Below are 20,528 nucleotides of genomic sequence, written 5' to 3'. Positions count from 1 at the left end.
ATTCTACAATTGGCATGTCACGACACTGTTAGATAGGGTCCAGCTTCTGAATCTCTGTCTTTCAGACCTGTTGTCCAAGAGTCAAGGGTTTCTGGAATAGATTGTCAATAGGTTAATGGATTTGGCCTTTTCTTCAAATTCCAGTGTTTTACCTTAGGCAGAGAGATGACCCAGTATTTATATTCTAAGTACTCCTAATAGCCTCAGTGTCAATGCTTTTATCACACAGCATTCACACCACTGCTTGACTAAAAGCATGTACATGTACATTTTTTTTAAAAGCCCAGAGAGTTGCAATTACATTGTCTGTACCATTTGACTCTTTTGAAACACAAAACCAGAAACTGCTGCATAAGTGTGAGCTCCTTCAAGCTGTCTTGAACGTAATGTCTGTTAATGCAAGGTATTGATCCATACCGAAAATTACTTGGTAGTACAATGTCAGCCCAATTCCATTTTTAATTCCATTGTCTTTAAAATGATTCTTCAGGCATCATACTGGAGTTGGGACCTCTAGCAACAGTCTCACACTAGCAGTGATTTCTAAAAATATCAATTTAAATGGGTTGACTTTGCCAATAAAATGTCTCCATCCAAGTTGTTTACATGGTGCTATTATGATAGTAGAGAGGCTTCTGACAGCTTTTTTGTTTTTCCTGTATTTTTCCTCATATCAGGATTATGAGGTACAGGAAAAGTAAAAACTGCTATGGGGCCTGTTAGCTCTATGTGGATAGCCAAGTCACAGTCAATTACGTTAGGCACTGTGCAAGCATAAAGTAAAGGGGTTGCTTATAATATAAAGAACAAATACAAGTGTTGACAAAGAAGAGATTAAGTAATGTTACACAGTTCTGCGGGCTTCTGAGGTTTCTTAAGGATTACAGCCTAAAGTTAGATAAAAAAAGAAGATGTTACTGGAAGAAGAAAAGACATGGTCATAGCTAAGAGGCTGTAGTAGCAATAAACTTCCCAGCTACTCAGCTAGAAGTAGCCATGAAAGAGAATTTGGCCATGTTAGGTAAACAAGAGGTATAAAAACTAAGCTACCGTTGAGCTCTAGCTCACCCAGAGATAGGACGATATATTCAGTACAACCTACTGTCTTATTAGTAATACACATTTATACAGTGCGGATAATAAGGTCTGCACGCTACAGTGGTGCTCCTTGGGCAACAGCCTCACATTTATGCTCTGCATACCACTCTCAGTACAAGACGGCACGTGCTTCCTCACAATCTATTATCTAAAGCTTCAGCTAGATGCATGCCTAATTGAGCTCTCTTATTTCTGTCTTCCAATATTATAAACTTACAAAACATGAGGAACACAGAGGTTAACATTCAGACCCTTTAAATGTGTTCAGGAACCAAGATGTCACTGGTTTAACCAGCAGCTGATAGGAACCAGACTCCCTAAGGACTCAGGGACTAACAAGATTTGTTCAAGGCTGAACAGGAAGCCAGGGACAGAAATTAAATACTAAACTTCTGAACCAAAGATGCAAATCCTGGACTTTCCGTTTCAAGTTTCATTCAGAATTGGAGATACTTGGCAAGAAATTAAAAGTAGTATTAGGAAATGTTTTCCATTCATTAAAGTTCAAAGCAAAGGAGAGTCAGTATCAATGTCGATGTTTTACAGAGAACGAAACTGAGTCATGAAGTGGCAAAGACTTGGCAAAGGTCAGCTTAAGGGCCAGCAATAGTTCCAGATTCTGATTTAGTGGTCTCTCCCCTCCCTGCCCACAGTACTCCAGGCATGTGTGTATTCTCATATTCTCTTCTTGGTTAGTTGGTTTTGAGAGGTTCTTTCGTTGTTATTATTACACTTTTGGAATTTTTCCCCAGAATGCTGATTAGTCTAAAGACTCATTCTGATCTTTGTAACATCAGAATTACTTTGTATTCCCATTATCTCAGTAGAATAAAAACAGAAAGCAGCAAGAAAGCCCCAAGTCTGCATTACACAATTACTTGAAAAAAGAATCAACGTATTTTAAATGTACTTAGTCAAATTTTAGGAAATTGCTTTTACTGCCATACATTCAGAAAATGTCACAGACTTTGCTGTATGCGAGTTGGAGAGAAGCAAATCTAATATATGAGAACCTGCCTATGGAGTAGCTGCAACATTTACAAGCATTGAAAGCAGAGAACTGTAGAATAGCACTGCTAGGAATATTTAAAACTGTGCAAGTTACACCCAAACTTTCTCATAGAAAGGCCTGTTCATACACATTGCAACCATTAATATACTTGCAGAATAATTAATTCAGAAGTAGATACTGGAAAATTTTAATTTATTTAAGAACTGGATTTTTGGCTTGGTTTTTTTCTGAACAGAATGCCTACATTTTCCTCTATAGACACAGTCACATGCCTGCTTCAGCAACAACCATATGCATATTCAAATTTTCAAGAGCAAAGAAATCATTATGTGCATATACACAGCTGAGAGCAAAATTAAGTGGATGAGTCAACAGAGGAAGACCTGCCTTTCTAAATGCATATCTGCATTTTTCTGTGTACAGTACTCAATCACTGAAAGACTGCAAAGTCATATTTAGTTGAAATATTTGCATATTAATTAATTATGTGTCTGAAATTATTGTGGGATGCTTAATGTTACATTTAGAACATAAATACCAGAAGAGCCTCAGGTACATATAAATTATTAATAGGTGAGACCTATTAAGTCACCTAGCTCAGCTTCTTTCAGGCAGTACTATTCTACGTAGTATAAGTGGCACCATGTACCACATACTAGCCCAGGTTCCAAGAAAAGAGTGCAACTTCATAAGGCAAGGACAAATTATAAACTAAACCAATATTTAATCATTCATAAACCTGCTTTCCTGAAATCAATGAGATGTCTAAAAGAGGACTGAGAGGGATCTACTTGGTTTGCTGAATCCAATCCCTGGTAGTACAGACGAAATCCAACATTGTCACAAACGAGTATTTCTCTGTAATACCAGGGACTGGATTCAGCAAACCAAGTAGATCCCTCTCAGTCCTCTTTTAGACATCTCAATTTCGGAATATATAACTTCCTAAACTCCATCTTAAAAGTAGCCAGGGATTGTTTCCCACATAACTTGGAGAGAAGAGATAAAATGTCTTTTTTTTTTTTTTTTTTTTTAATGAATAACCTATTCAGTAACAGTAAAACCATCAAGACATTTCTTCCTTATAATTATTAAAATCCCATGAAGCTGAGGAAGATCTGCTTATCAAAAGGCAGACACAGAACTTCCAGCTGGAGGGTATAGAATTTTTAGAGCATTTTATGGAAATTTTTCTTTTCCAATGTGCAATTCACTCTTCTATATACCTTTCAGAAAACCCCAATACAGCAGTATTTGTACCCCAGTAGAGTAGAATAATTCCATGTTTTAACTGAAGTTACAATTCAAGTCACAAAGGACTAATTTTTTGCATGATTTAGCTAGCTCAAAGTGCCTTCTACAGCCTAACACACTGCCCTTCCCTTCATGTTTGTTATGGAAGTAGTCAAATAAAACCATCTTCAAAATACCCAGATACTTCTGAAAAATAGGTACTTTAGAAATACTGATAATGGCTTATGTTCAGAATTTATACTGGTATTTCTGACTGCAACTAACTTTGCACTGCCAAGAAATCCCTGAAGATGAGCAATGTGAAAATGAAAATGAGGAGTTCCATAGTGAAAGTTTTCTAAATCATCTATATTAAATTATACAAGTCAACCAATTAAAACCTTTTGGCAGCACTTATTACCTAGTTGCTCAATTTATGTGAAAGGATTTACAAAAATACCCATCACCTTGGTCTCTAGGCACTGAAGAGAAATATAGATTCCAGGAGTTTGAAACACCAGGATTATTCCCCAAGGCAAAGGGGTTCGATATTCACAGCTTTCTGCCTGTTTGCTCGGTGTGCTTTCAGAACATTGATTCCAGGCAAGTCACACTGCCTGTAGTCAGTATGAAAATAGTCCAAATGGACTTATTCCTAACTCTGGTGCTGTAACTTTGCTAATATTAATATTCCTTTATTTACAGAGCATTTTTATTCCAAAGGCCCTAAAAGTGACCTCCCTTAGCTACTGCAATTTCATGTGCAATGGCACTACTAAAGTGTAGTCTTTGCCAGTTTGTGTTACGACAACAGAAAAGAGAAACTTCTACATTAATAGAAGTACCCTGGCTACTTAAATATTGACAAAATCTTCCATGGTCTCAGGTTTTAAAGACTCAGAGGAACACAGAGAGACAGACTGCAAGCTTTACAATACCTGAGACAACTGTGTGAGCATTTTTTATGACATCTCTGTTCTTGCATGGAATACTCTTCAAGAGAAAAGATTTTAGCCAATCAGCAAAGCAAGTTACTTTTTTTTTTTTTCTTCATGTTAATATTCTGCAAAAGATTGTGCTTTGCAAGGTTAATTTCAAGTCCAAACTCACATGGGAATGTGAATAATTAGACTCATTTAAGAGAATTCGCCCCTCTGGCAGAGCTGATTAAATTATTTATACATTATCTTTTCGTATAATTGTACCTAGAATTGTGTAAATGTTTGGGTTTTTTTTCCTAACTTTCAATAAATTCATAATACATGTTTTTCAAGTTGGATACATCACCTGCACCTGTGACAACAGAGAATGGCTCATTTCTAAAACGCTTCAATGAGAAATTAATCCAGAGGGAAACAGAAGCATGCAATTTAAAAGCTTCCACAATGACACCATACCGATTAAAACTCATCAACTGAAGAAATAAAATCAGTAAGACAATAAATCTTGGAGTGAATCCTGTTACCTATTTCCACAGGACTGCAGCCACATTACACTAAAATACGAGTGCTACTTAGCTGAGAATCAGCTCCGTGATGTGACCCTTTATCTGTAATTAAATACTCCTTGCTCTAGTTCCCAAGCCTCTCTTTGCTAAGGATCTCAGATTCTGGATAAAACCTGAAAATCCCGTCAGAATAAACCACTAGGGTGAAAAAGGAGATCTGGCTGGTGATGCTAACGTTCATTTCAGTTCTACTAAGTGCTCTTTCTCTCTTTGATAGCAATAAACTTGAGAAAGCTTGAGATAATGATATTTCAAAGGGCATTCCTGGTACAAAATAGTAACTTGTTTGCTGCAGTCCCAATTAAACTGGAAACCAATTGGTTCTGTGGAGGTCTGTGAAAAGACATCTTTGCATCTATTGTAAAATTCTAAGTATCTTCTATAGTTACATTGCTTAGGTAACTCTACAAACATATGAACACAGTGAAATTCCAGCTGCGTTCTTTAATGTACTATTAAAGCAATCCAAAATGGCTTTTAAGGGCTCAGGATTTCACACTATTCTTTATAATTTGCTGCAAGTCCAGTTAATTTTTCCCCCCCCTTTTTGCAATTCACTATACAGTTTCAAAAAACAAGAGTATTTTAATGCCTCTGGTTATGTTTTTCTTTTACCTCTGCAGCAACAAAATAATAGGTATGGGTCTCTATTTGGAGATAAATGCATTAGAGAAGAAAGTGGGTTAGATGAAGAAATCCATTGAACGGATAACATAATCACATACTTATTCATTCAAGTTGTGTATGGACAGGAGTGATAAGTAAGAAAATTACGTATTCTGATTAGCAAATTAATATTTTTATTAAACAATAAATCTGCAGTGCAGTAATTATCCCAAGGCTATAGCTGTGCTCAAATCACCTTAACTTCTTTAAAAGCAACTCCAGAAAAAGGGAGAGACTGGTCTTTGCCAAGAATGCAAAGGCCTCAGCTGTAATTAGTTTTTCACAGCCAGGCTCAACTCTTCCAATTTATTTATTTTTGGAGGATAGCTAGATAGCATATATTTCCATAGCACTATCCCATGCCTGAAGACACCAAGATCTGACACTCCAGCTGTGTATCATTTGCTTTTGCTGCAATGTACATTTCAGCTGTATGGCAGGAGAGTCTCAGACAGTGATTCAATGCTAAAAAAATACTGTTTAACTACCTCTGATACCACTACTTTGGCTATCAGACATGCTCCTTCATCCAATTCTGACTGGCTTATAGTCAAATTCCTGAGATAGAAGTCAAGTTAAGGTGATGAGAATAGTTTAAAAGCAATTGCTTCTGACAAGGATCATCAAGTATTGTCTGTCAAGAAATAAAACCAAACAAAAATCTTGAACTACCACTATTGCAAATTTATTCACATTTTCACAGCTCCCTAAATCTGGACTTAAAGACTCCTAAAAGATACTGAGAATTCTCTGTATTTCTTGAAAACAAGTCATCCTCGAGGTCCTTATAGACCCTACTCACACAGCCTTACTGCTATAATTATCACGTATTATTTGAATTACAGCAGTTAGTTATAAAGACTGTAATTTGCACCAGATAACATACAAACACACAACTGTTCCTGCTCTGAAAAGCTTAAAAGCTGTATCCAATTAACATATTCTACACTAGATGATGACCACATCAGAAATAATGTTGTGTCCAAGCTGGGTGTAGTTCTACCTCAACAGAAGCACAAGAACCAATTCAATGCCTGTTGCAGAAGCTGTATCTGTCAGTGTTTACAGGACAGAGTCATTTCGGTGCTTCTAGAAATGCAGTTCTCTCTTGGCACTTTGCACTAGGGACACAGAATTTTTCTTACAAATGAGTCTGTTGAGAGTTCATGAAAACCTTCATTTACTATTGGGATTCTATACAGTTCAGAGATGACAACCTACAGTTACACATACTTACTTATTTACTTATTTTATTCCTCAATTGACACTAAAAACATTTCTTGTGTGAATTTAATAAAAGAATACCTACTGTATTCTTCCTAACAGGTAGCAAAAGCACACATCAAGGACTTTCCCAGCTACGACATTTCTAAAATCCTCATTCTAGTGGTCACATGAGATACTTTGTTTAAAGCTTAAAATTGTTTACTTCATGCCACATTTGGCTACAGTAGTTACAAAGAACAGGTGCCTGATGCATTGTTTAATTACACGCTCATGGAGTCAGCATGGTCCCCAGCCTAGCAGTCAGAGAATTCTTTCCCTCTTTTATATTATTCTTAATTATTATTTATCTAGTATTACATAGACGATTAGGGTGGACCCCTACAGAATCTAAAACAATTTAAAGAAAATCAGGCTTTTTTTGATCACTGATACCTAGTGATAATACTGCTTAACAACTCCATTAAAATTGTGATAGGGTTTTATTCTGTTAAGCACTGTCTTTCTGCAGTTTAATGTATACCAAAATACTCTTACTACAGTACATACACAATTTCAACATTTGAATTCTCTCTAGCTTTGCTTGTTCATATAGGTAAGGTGTGGTATGTAGTTAATATTTTAACATAAAGTGGTTACTGTACTTTGTTCAAACCATCACAGTTTGAGACTTAAAGTTACAAACGTCTTATAAAGGAAATGCAAACTAATGTATGAAAAAAATATAAGAGAAGCCAAAATGCATTTCACTATACCTTTTTTGTCTCCAAAAGTACCGATTAAATTTACCTTAACTCTTACATTGGCTAATGAAGACTCAGTCACCTTCCTATCTCCTGGGATGAAGCTTAAACTTGATATTTGGAAATTCAAGCTATTCTACACCCACCTGACTGCAAATCTGTGTCTTGATTTTCATCCGGCTTTATTTTGGATACCATTATTTGTGAACTCCTCAGTACAATGAGGAAGTCCTCCCAACAACTAAACAAGACACAAAGTATTTTTTACTTCCATGTGAGCAAGGATTTATTTCTGAATAAGTCCACCAAGGGAGAATATCAGAATTTGCATGGGTTGGCATTCTAGACAAGAAATAACATATATGTACTTCACCTGACCGTAGCAAAACATTCTTCTTTCCCCTTCAATAACTACTGTAGTCAGAACAAATAGTGGAGTCATACTTGCTTTTCCAGATCCACAACACTAATTGAAAAAGCCCAAAAATACTGTCTGGAAGAGCCCATTTATAAACTTGGTTTGTTTCTTAAGCTTTAAGTCAGTATCGAAAAAGCATGAAAACTCTAGTCAGATAGGAAAGACATCTCAGGCCTCCCTACAAAACAGAACTTTAGTTTTCTGGGCATCTGAAAAACACAGTATGCATAGCTTATACTACTTAATGCAAAGAATCTTTCCAGGAATGAGGGACTATTTTTCATGATTTCAAGAATTCTCTTAAATTCCCTTAATCGCTACCATATGTATACAGGACAGCACTTTCTTGCAGTCCCATCAGTAGCACTTTATAAGCTTTATACTGGAGCTTGTTCTGATCCTGAGCCTTGGTATATGACCTATGATCTGCTGCCACTCATACATATGATGCTTTGCTGACACAGAAATATTCATCATTGGGCATAAGAACTATATAAGAACTACAGTACCTGCTGCCAATGTATTAATCACATCTTGGCAAAACTAAATACTGAATTACACCAGTGTAAATGACCTTCAAGTTATCAGGTGATTTGGTATCTACAGTTGCATTGGTAACTTCAAAATAATTTCTTTTTAATGCACAAATACTCTTAAGCGGAAAGATCTCAAATCCAAAAGTTAACAGGCAAAGTCAATGGAATCTGCCGCTTTTCAGAGCTTCAAAAATCAGATCACCTAAAACCAAACTGAAATTAATAGCTAATCATTGGAAATGGATAACCATGAATTTCCACCTAATATAGTAATTTTTCAAATGAAAAGCTCTTCCATTGCTTCAGGTAAGAGTAACTTAAACACAAAATTCTTGGGAGAAATAAGCAGGCTTAGGTACTACAACACTTTTCCTAAATTCATCATCAAATGACTAAATGCTAAGCATTGGCAATGTAAAGATTAATTTCAGCGGACGACAAAGTTTTTGCTTCTGATTACTTTTTACAAGGTTAGAATCATCACATATTTTTTTAGAAAACACTAAATTATTTTTCTCTGCCCATTAAAGCAAGTGATCCCTAGCAAAAAACCATTTTCTAGTGCTCAGTGACATTTTATCCCATTACAGACAATCTCTATGGAACAAAGGTACACCAACTTACATTTTTCCAAAACAAAACCATTTTCCTACCATTTCTTGATCTCTGTTACCTTTTTATAGGATTTCTCTCTCCTGAAGAGTTTGCCACTTTATCTAATGCAGACTTAGAGTATGGATGGAAGTGATGGGAAGTGGGATCTCACCAGGCAACACTGAGATTCTGGGCTGAAATTCCAGCAAACATATTTGATTCTAACAGTCTTTGTTTAGCTGAGTATAAAGTGGGGCTGACTGACTGACCTCAGAATTCTACTACAATTACTTTAAAATACTTCTGTTTCAAAGTATTTCATTGTGTTAAAGTGTGTCAATCACTTCAGTAATACAGAGGATGAAAGATCTCTATTGTAACCTGTTTACAGTGTAATTATCAGCAGATGAGAAATGGTAACACAGCAAATAATCTAACAGTTAAGTATCGATACTTGGTGTATTCACAAGTTTCATGCAACAAAATTTATTCTCTTTTTTTTTTTTTTTAATCCTTTTGCCTCTACACAGCTTTGCAAGAACAAGGCACTGGAATCCTCAGCATTTCTAGTAGTTTACCTCACATTAGAGTACAATTCAGCATTTATCAAAATGCACAAAAAACCTCCAGCTGACAGTACTCACATGTGAGTTAGGTGTCAAAATCTTTATTACTGTCAACTCTTATTTTTACTAGAAGCCCAGTACTCCCCTGCTGAAAAAGAAGTGGAGACTAAGAGTGCATTACATCAATCCAGAATCTAATCAACTTGTTGAAAATAGCTTTTATCCCCCTCCATTGTTCAGGTAGGAATGTTTTAATTAGAAATTCTGTTTTAATTAGAAAAGCAAAGCAACTATTTCTCAACAGCTACACTTCAAAAAAACTTGCCAAACTGTGAAAACAGGGTATATAGTGCCTCTGCAATCCTCTACTTACAACTGGCAGACATCTACATTCTCTTTTAATAGAGAGAGACAGAGACAACACATGTGGGAGAAGGAGAGATTCTAGGAAGTAAAGAATAGAAGAACACGGATTTGCGGAAAAGCTACCTGAATGTTGCTAGTACCTAGAATATGACTCCATGGTATAATATACACCTTTTAAATACATGATACAGATTGGCAGAATGTTTCTTGATACAATAGGAAGTGCTAAAATACATTACACAGAGCTCTCAAAAGAAGAGAAATCATACCGGCCATCTCCCCAAACAGAAAGCCTATGCCTGAGGAAACCAGTGCTGCAGGTGGGGGTGGCAGCCGGTTTTCATGCAGTAAAGAATTTTTTTTTTTTTTTTGAGAGCACAGAAATTACATCCTTGTGCACACAGCTTGTGCACAGTCATCCTGGCTAAGGAATTTTTATAGAAGCAACCTTATCTCCCTCAAGGGCATAAATTTGCCAGCTTACAGCTCCAGAAATACCAAGTGAATACTGCAGATTTGCCTTCAGTTTAGCATCCAAATACTTAGCACTGGGGCAGGTAACAGGCATTTTTCTAAGGCTAACTATCTTCTCCAGCCTTGGGGCTGCTGCCAGAGCACTATATATGCACTATGTTCAGGTGCACAATGGGCTGCCACCAACTTGGTATCCATCAATGCATCATGTTATTTTGGTTTTTTCCGTTTCTTTTTTGTTTGTGGTTGTTTTCTTTGGGTTTTTTTTTTTTGTTTGTTTACTTCTTAAGTAAATTAATTTCCCCAAGACATGGTGCCTAATGATCTGACTATCCATGGCATGCTTCAAATACTGGAATACATTAGACTATAAGAAGGCCCTATGGTGATTTGCTAATTAGCTTAACCCTTTTGGGACACGGAAGAAGGAATTTTTTATTAAAACAGGATAACCCTGGACTATATTGATCTGACTGAGAAATGAGTATTTTAGTCAAGATGAGTCTCAAGATGAGTACACGCTGGAAATGGTGATGTTGTTTCCATAGCAATGCCATGACAGCCTCTAGAGTGAAATAGTGTGCTACCAGGAAATGAAGGGAGTTCAAGTGCTATGAGCTACATAGTTCTGTGAGCAATCCAAATACATTCTCATAAAGAATATTTAGTACAGCTAGATAGTCCAAAGATTGCTGCTGATGTTAGGTAAGCCTTATCAGTACACTTCCAGCAGTCCTGTCTTCTCATTCACTACACCCAAGATGACTTATCTAAAGGCTTAAGCTACAGGCAACACTGCTAAGCCATTTCAGACTGAACATTAAAAAATATAGCAACCTCCACCTCACTTCTTTTCCAGTGAAGAATATCATCCATAATTAAGGCCACTGACTCTCATTCTCCATAACACAACCAAACACATTAAACCTTCCAGCAAAGAAAAGCCTCATATGTGCAATTATTTACCAGCTGACATTCCCCCTTCTTTTCCTCTCACCTCCTCCTCTCCCTTGCCTCCTCCTGCCCAAATAACACTGAGCAAATCTGCTTGCAAGTGGGAAGCAATGTACAGAAGTCTTGCATATTCCTCATGAAAATTTACACAGCCGTAGCATGAAACTCACGTGTCTGTTTTTTACCTCAGTTAGTGTTTATGCTAATACAAAAGCAAACCAGACAACCACCAACTGTATTTTATTTGCCTAAGGCTTTACCTAAGGCAAATATTCTGGTCAAATTCTTCAAAGCTGATTTAAAATATTTTCCAAAGGAGACAGAAAGAGAATTAACTTAAGGGCTACATTGCTTTGCCTTTTCATTTTCAAAGAAATGAACAATTCTCAGTGATTTGTATAACTGCAAAAATAATCGTTATAACCCACTGTTCTTGAATAAAATTCTACAAGACAAAGTACTTTACTTGAAAAACACCCTAGTACACCACTGCCAATCCATCCTTTCTCCAGCGTTTCCCTTGCAATTTGTAAAGATGTTCAAACATGAGCTGAATGTCCAGAAACTCTCCCAGTGTATTTGTTTGTGTCATTGTCACAACCAGCCTCTTGGGTAAACAGATAGTAGTTCATTATGTGTAGCAGTGCTGCCTCTGAGGGAAAGCAGAAAGACAAATACACATCACTATCAGATCCCTTATTAACAAATGCCACTTCAAACCAAAATGTTTTCTATTTATTGTTTTAAACACATATTCCAGGGAATCAAGCCTTGCATGTAAAAGAGCAAAATGCTTCATTTCCATTTTACATGTAGTAAAAAGATGTGAAGCCAGCATCTTTAAGTCTGAGCCTCCTGCTGCCTGTCCCCCTAAGTGTATTGCAGAAAGCACCAAGCCCAGCAACGTTCATTTATAATTTAAACTGTTTGCTTGGCAGAATTTTTCCATCTTAATATGTCTAGTCCTAATTGCAACTGGCACGCCCAATGTTTTTACCAGAAGCTCATCTGCTTCCAGGAGAGTTTTGAGTTTTCTTAAGTTAAACTCTCTCTTTAAGGAGAGTTTAAGGGTTTTCTGCAGGACAGAAATGCAGTTTCTTTACAGGACGGATGTTGAAATCTAGTGAAAAACGTGCCCCTGAAATTTACAAGGACTTACAGGGCTCTATACAGACAAAAAAAACACCTTGTGGAAAGACTGATTCAAGTTTAACTTACCCCTTTCTTTCAGGTATCATGGTGTCCCAGTTAATTCCCCAAAATGAGCAATATTCTGTAACTATCTCACCTTCTCTTGGAATAAATATCTCAACCTTTCTGTTTATCAAAGAATTAATTAAAAGTAATCTGCCTGATGGCCCAATTTGGACAACTGAGTACAGATACAGCTTATATTGTCTGAAACAGAAATGGATACAGACTATTTAACTTAGTCTACTCTCTTGAATACATACTGGTATCCAGCCACAGAAGTCAAACTGCTGCCACCGTGGCCAGCTTAGCAAGAACAGTTTGCCCCTAGCATTTATCATCCCTTTACCTAGTGTTCTCTCCTGTCACTGCCTAAACTTTCTCATCACAGTCCTCCCAGATGTTTGTTCATGTGTATTTAAAAGCAGCAGCAATATCTGTATCCCAATCCAGGACAGAAATCCAGTTATACCAAAGTCATCCGCATAAGTATCACAACACCGCTGTCTCACATACAGGAAGTTTCCTACCCTAAAACTCAGAAACACACTCTTAATTTTCCCCCTTGACATCACTCTCAGTACATACTCAGAAACTGAGCATGCTACGATAAATTTTATCATGTTTTAAGAGTTAAATCAATGATTCAAGAGGAAACTGAAACAATTTTTATCAGTAAATATTCAACAAGAGTGTGCTAATGCTTGAAACAGAGTCCACGTAACCGTCACCAATATAGGAGCTGAACACACATGAGTAAAAGCCATAACATCCTGAAGAGGTTTTCAACCTCAAATAATTTTGCTATCTATAATGTTCCATTCAAGACACATGGTAGTAGTTACAATTTAAGACTGGTTTTCAGCTCTTTCCTAGTATATCGCTAGAATTTGAAACATTGGAGGCCAAGTGCTTCTGAAGCCTGCATACAAGTGTTCTCATACAAAGCACAAATGAAATGTTAATAAGGGTTATGAAATTTATAGTTTTCATAAGCAATTTCTTTACATTTCCTGCCTCAATTTCCTCATCCACAAAATAATAGACAAATTAATCTATCTACCAGCCTCTTAATCTTATGTAAGGATAAATTGATCAACATAAATAAAGCATGTGAAGATAAAAAACTCTGCATAAACACTAAAAGTTATTTTACACTACCATACTCACAATACTTTTGTACCGATTGCATCAATACTCCCATAGTAAGCCTTTCCTCTTCAATGATTTACACACACTTGGGGTTTAACAACTCATTCGGGGCTGATATTTCTGGCAGTAAGCTTTTAGTGTGCCAAATGACTTAAAACCTCGTGTTGTCCTCACAAACTATAATAACTATTTGTTTTTTTAAAAAAAAACTTGTCAGAAACAGTAAGAGTTGATTGATTTAATGAAAATGTTTCCTGTGACATTAACAAAGCATGGGCTAAGCTCCACAGATGATCTGGTCTATGAAGGAAGAAATACAATCACCAGAGACAGGGAGAACACCCTGTCACATTGGTGCTGTCTTTTAGGAATTTGCCTGCAGTAGGACAACCTCACTTTGACATCTAATAATCTCTCATAAAAATCCACAAAGAAATATTCTTCTAATGCCTTTTGAAATACTTGAAATCACCAAAGAAACACAACATTCTGAGTTGGCCCCATAACCTATTTCTCTTCTTATTGGTCTTTTATGTTCTGAAAAACACAGAGAATCACTTTTCTTGGCTACATTTTATTTTTTTCCTCCTCCAAGCCACCCTGTTGCAGTGCAAGGGGCAGCCTCACAGATGACTGGAATGATCCTGCAAACACAGCTTTCAGGATGGTGCCAGGACTTGACACAGCAATGACTGCGTTAATCACAGACCCAACAACTCACACCAAAGCAGCTGAGCCTTACTCCCAACCTGTGCACATCTCGGGCGTTAGGGTTCCGGGAAGCAGGGTGATGGAGAACAGGAGGTAAGGCCAGGGTAAGGACTAACCTTTCATCAAAGCAAGGTGGAGTAGTTCAGTGTGAAGCATCTTCAGGAGATAACAGTATATTCTAGTCAGGCAGACAGTTACCATTCAGCTGGCATCAGTTTCCCATTTACTTGTCATTAAGCAAGTCCAAGACTAATTTTTCACATAAAATTCCCTGATTTTTTGCAACCTTTTAGCTGTCTCTTATGATATCTGAGCTTTTCTGTAACAAATACCGCAGGGATTCTGATAAGTAAAGGTATATTTTAAGATCTGCAGAAAAATATTGTAAACCAGTTCTATTAAGCCCCATTAATTCTACCAACACTGAGAAAGAAACCACAATAAAGGATACTGAAGCTCCTATCTGTGATTGCTAAATGCCAGAGGTTAATCCTGAGATCATCTGCTGACATGTATGTCTCACAGTCACTGTTGACAGATATTGAGTTGACATGATAGGTGTGACCATTAGCAAAGATTCTCCGGGGAGTGACTTCTACCATCAAATCCATAGGTTTCAATACAGGCACCTGCCAAAAAAAAAAAAAAAAAAAAAAACCAAAACAAAAAACCCACACAAAACACAAACCAAAAAGAGAGTAAGATTTTGAATAATTTCTTGCTAGGATTATGAGAGTTTCAATGGAGAGCAAGCAAAGACTGTGACATTGTAAAACTTCTCGACAGTGTACGCAAGCTGAATTTCCCCGTGGACGAATTGCTGAGCAAGGCCATCCTTGCCAAGGAGGAAGGACAGGACAGGAGAACTGTGGAGAGCCAGGCAATGCAATGGAAAGCCTGGACCGTGAAAAGGGAGGCACTGGAAAGCCGAGAATGTGGGAAGTGGGGCACTGACAGCTGGCATAGAACAGGCCAGTCCCACTGCAGGAGCTACTGTCTCACACATGCAGGAGGCTTTGGCTCTGACAAGCAGTGAAGTTCCAGTATTTTGCTTTTGCTGAGGAGTTTGCTGTTGGTTGTAAATCACTTATAGTATTTGTTTTGCTACTTGATGTCTCTCTTTCAAAAATGTCAAGTGGTGAAAAGGTTATAATCCCAGCAAAACATAATAAAGTCTTGGAAAACAAAGCCAATGTGTACTGACATACCGTACATAGACACATACTTCTAAAAAGCCAAGAGCACAGACTATCACTCATCATTATGCCCTCATTACTTCCCTGTGTATCGCTTCAATGTCATGCTTCAACAACTAGACACTGTCAATTTATTCCCTATTGGTAAAGCATTAAGCACTGTAAGGCTGTGGTCTATGATTGGGACTATTCGATGTTGTTCAACATGCATCAGAAAAAAATCTATCATACATCAACCCACAAGACAGTTTAAAGAGGAACACAGAGAAGTTAAAGGTTGAGTTTAGCTTGCCACTAAAGGAACAAAACAATGGTTGGCTCAGCCTTTGAATTCTAACACAATTAGCAATCTGGGATAGTTTTGTTTGCCTAACCATATCAAATAGATAAATATTCCATTAATGTAGTCACCTTTACACTTTGGAGGCTTTTTTCACAACAGACAATATTGGCTTGTTTTGGAGATGTGGTTTGGTTATTTGGTTTTAATAATAAAGAAATACTAGTGCTTATACAACAGAGCCTTCCTGTTCTAACCTTTAGCCACTTCCTTTGCCAAAACACCTTGAGTGAATTCAGCCATTAAAGTCTGAGAGCAAAAATCTGTTACATTATCATGCAGCTGTTGGTCTCTTCTCCCAAGTAACAAGCAACAGGACAAGAGGAAATGGCCTCAAGTTTGATCAGGGGAGATTTAGATCAGATATTAGAAAAATATTCCTCATGGAAATGGTTGTCAAGCATCGGAGCAGGCTGCCCAGTGAAGTGGTTGAGTCACCATCCCTGGAGGTATTTAAAAGATGTGTAGAGATGGCACTTAGGGACATGGTTTGGTGGTTGACTTGGCAGTGCTGGGTTAACAGTTGGACTCGATGATCTTAAAGGTCTTTTCCAACCTAAGTGATTTTATGATTCTGTGATCATACATGCTTCTGTGAGCTCCTTGACTCCATCTGTTCAGCAATGCAGAACCTGACTTTCACTGGAACACAGACTACTGCAAATCCCACTCTTAAAATAAGAGATAATTATTTTATACTAATTAAATAAAGATGAGATTGAAATATGGTGTACTGTCTTTAACACAGTTGCTCTGAATAAGGCAAGAACACTGTCTCATATTAGTTACAAGTAGAATGCTTCCAGCACGCTAGGCTAAAGGGTCCTGTATGAAAGCATGTTAGGTCACACTGAGAATTTTATCAGGAAGAATAAAACTGACATAAACTCTTTAAACATATTTGTGTTGGTCACTGTATCATACAGGATTTTTGATTTGAAAATATGTGACAGATTTCAAGACCATTACCAGACAGCTAAATCTTCAATGAGAATTATCATATGTATGCTTAGCATTAGGTACATACTTAAATCTTTTACAGAATTAGCACCCATTACTACATTCCTAATACAGAAACAACTAGATGTTAGACAAAGACAGCAGCTTACCTGCAGTGATGTTACTGTAGAAAGATCTTTAAGTTTTCCTTCTTCATCCTTTAAGTTGTACCCCTCTGGTCTCTTATCTCTTTCAGTAATTTTCCATAACTTGATTGTTTTATCTTCAAAAGAAAAGACAAACAACTGTTTGTTGTTTAAACAAGCCAAACTGCTTGTTTAAATAATTACTGAAAAGTGTTAATACAAGAACATACTAATATTTGTACAATTAAAACTTTTTTTTATTAATATGCATTTTTCATAACAGCCATTGCATATATAGCAAAACAAGTCTGTCTGAAGTCCATGCTGCAAAACTCAGGCCAAGCAGCGTTCATCCTCCTCCAAGAGGAACATTTTTACTGCAGTTTCTACACCTTGGTTTAGACAAGTCCTGTACTGAAACAGTCTAGGTCACATAACTTTGCATATCCAGAAAATTTTGCCAACAACAAAAAAATACTCATAAAGCACATCCCCCATACCTTCAAACTGACTCAGAGGATCCTGACAGCTGACAGACCATAACAGAGCACGTGCCGCTCTTGTATCCAACTTGGCAGTTTGCAGGTGAAGCAAACCAAAACCACTCAATGCTCACTGCTGAAGCTCAGTTTGACTATTTGACTTTGCAAGGAAACAATCTTGTTATTAAAGCCAGTTTGCTAGGTTATTTAGGGAGACATTTCTCCCTCCTAACAGAATGCACCTAAAATACTTGAGAAAAAAACCCCTGAGAGAATCGTGTTCTAAGGCTAAGAGTGAGAAGTGGGGAGAAAAAGGTAGTAGTCTTACATGGAACGGAATTAAACCTAAACTCTCTTTTTCGTGGCGGGTGAAGCATATGATGGAAGAATAAGGACGCTTTTCATTTAGTAAAGAGCCTCTGAAGCCAAAAAAATAGAAGTTTTAAATATTTTAGATGGAGTTTGTCCTTGTTTTTGTAGTAGCTGAAGCTGCAGATCTCCCTAATATTGACTATCCACTCCCACTCTGGTTGTGCACCCAATCTGCCAACCCTAACACACTCCCTAGGCTGAAAAATCAATGAGAACTCTTCTGCAAGAAATCTGTCCCTGAGCTTCTAATGGTTGTTCCACTCATCTGTTCATCGAGTAGCCAAAGCCCTTCCAAAGCTTGTGCACTTCAGCTGCCACTACAGCTCTCATTAACCTCTGTTCCTGCATCATTTCTGATAGTGTCCCACTTTCTTCCGTTACCCCTCTTTGCTCAAGTACATAGCAGATCATAATTCTTACCCCAGCATGGCTGATCCAAATACTTCTTTCAAATCCTAGTACAAATCATTTCAAAGGCAGGATATATGAATACATGAATCATTTTGCATTTCAATGGCAGCTTTAACTTCAACCCCTTTTTGATTCAAAATTAATCCTTCCATTGCTCTGTTTTTACTATTAGGCATCTCCTAAAAATATTGATATGCTAACTTTCAAGCAACAAAAATATTACAATTGATCAATCCACAGAGGTTAGTTCAATTTGCAACTAAAAAGTTCCAATTAAATATTCAATAAATTTGATTTGCATTGGTCATTAATTAATTACTAAAATTACATATAGGCCTTGTCATGCACTTGGGGTTTTTATTACATGTAAATAGCACATTCTTGCTTATCTATTCAAAAATTATAAATACAGCAATTGTAATATGAATTATTAGAAAAAACATAAAACAAATTTTCCATTGTTGGACTTGGCCACTATTGATAAACCTATCTCTTTCCTAAGTGAAAACTATTTTATTAGCAGTTAAGAGTATCACATGTGTTGGTTTTCTTCTCCTTCGTCTCCCTCTGGACTTCAAAAACTCCCTGGAAATTCTAAGCATGCCTGTATTTTGCAAAATATAGAAACATCTCTGTGAGGTTCAGTATTCATTCAGTCTCAAGAGTGTTGTGAAGTTTAAATTAATTAATGTCTGGTAAGCCGTCTGAAATCCTCTGATGAAATGATCTGTATGGGCCAAATTCTGATCTACCTGATGTAGCTCACATGGAAAGTGGCCCCAGTATATTCTGGTACAAAAGATACCACTGAATCCTAGTAATCTATTATTATACTATAAAACCAGTGCAGTTTACAGTGCAAACTGGAAATTTGCTAACTGCAAGCAATGGAAACTCACAGTAGGATTCAAAAGCCTTGGTGGTTTCCTTCTGCCTCCATTAATAAGGTGCTACAATCAAGAGCTTAGCTCATGACTTGTTGGTAACATGTGAACTGGAACGGAACCGATAAATCAAGGTCCCCTCTGAGAAAGGTGACCTGTGCAGAAACAGCCTCAGACAGAAGTCCTCTTTAGAAGGACGGAAACAGATTTGGGCACGTCTCATATATTGAGGATGAGGTTTAGATGGACTCTCCCCTCATGTTCCCTAATAGAGGGATGCTCCTTCCAGCAGATTCAATGGGCACTGCCCACCTGTGCCTGCAGAAAGGATGCTGTTTCACAGTCTTCATTTTTCTGACCAAAACTGGGCTTTAGATCCTGAACTACTAGAAAGCAAAGTATCAAAAACTGCATTTAAATATCAGGGTCAGAAATTCGTAAATATAAACCAGTACTCAAGATGTTTCTACAACTTGCCCAATATAAGCATGTGTGACAGGCAATGACGTTCTTCTCTGCAAGTCAGGGAAAACACTGTTATTCCTTTTTATAAGCATGGAATTGATACACAGCATCAATGACTTCTCACAGGTAATATGTGAGACCACAAGGAATTCAACACGGGCCTTCTGTGTCCTAAAGTTAAAGCTATCTTTAGGAGTATGCCAAGAGGTGAATCTTTAGACTTCAACCCTGGTGTGCCAGGAAGCTAGGAATCCTCCTGGGCACACAAAAATGTTTTATAATTCAAAGCCAAAATCCAAAGACTATGCCAGTGGCACAACTTCTGTTCACCTCACCATAAAGAGGTCTGCCGGGATGCTCCAGAATTAAGAAGAGGGAAAAACAGAGGCCAAAGTATTTTCCCAGGTTCTAGGCTCGGGTCAGAGTTGCCTGAATCTGAATTAACCCATAGCAACACTAAGACTGATTATTTCTTCCCTTCTCCCTTCCCGTATTAATATCAACCAGAAAACTGATATAAAGGTCTATTGGGCCAAGTCTAAAAGAAGCATAGATGAGGACTTGGCTGCATTCCTCAGTGTTTCCAAAAACAAAATCTAAAATGAAAAGGGAGAGGTTTACTTTCAGTAATCTGCTTTTGTATCAGGCACTGGAAGAAGCTGTTCGTAGTTAAAGTTATCTGAAGTAGAAGGGATATTTTGACCATGAGAGAAGCGTAGAAGTAAACTCCCAAACTTCCTAATTAGCTGACTAATCATTAAATTAGCACAAATCACCTAGCTATAACAGATATATTTAATTTCAAATATTGCAACAGTGCCCCCCAAAAGTCAAAAGACAACTTTAAG

At 37.3% G+C, this 20,528-nt stretch overlaps 1 protein-coding gene across 8 annotated transcripts in view; it reads right to left on the bottom strand.

Moving 5' to 3' along the window:
• The window catches only part of PPP2R2C (protein phosphatase 2 regulatory subunit Bgamma), a 207,250-nt gene that overhangs the window by 40,342 nt on the left and 146,380 nt on the right, over positions 1-20,528 (bottom strand). For all 8 annotated transcript variants that reach the window (XM_027794797.2, XM_027794799.2, XM_027794798.2 and 5 more), the window contains 2 exons: positions 17,091-17,203; positions 14,897-15,074 (listed from right to left, as the gene is read on the bottom strand). In XM_027794797.2, the coding sequence (XP_027650598.1) occupies positions 14,897-15,074; positions 17,091-17,203 (291 nt within the window). The remainder of the gene's footprint in view (positions 1-14,896; positions 15,075-17,090; positions 17,204-20,528) is intronic.

This window comes from Falco peregrinus, chromosome 2 (assembly GCF_023634155.1).
Source record: "Falco peregrinus isolate bFalPer1 chromosome 2, bFalPer1.pri, whole genome shotgun sequence".
Taxonomy (NCBI): Eukaryota; Metazoa; Chordata; class Aves; order Falconiformes; family Falconidae; genus Falco; species Falco peregrinus.
The sequence above is the reverse complement of the archived record's forward strand: the minus strand, read 5'-3'. Positions and strand labels throughout refer to the sequence as shown.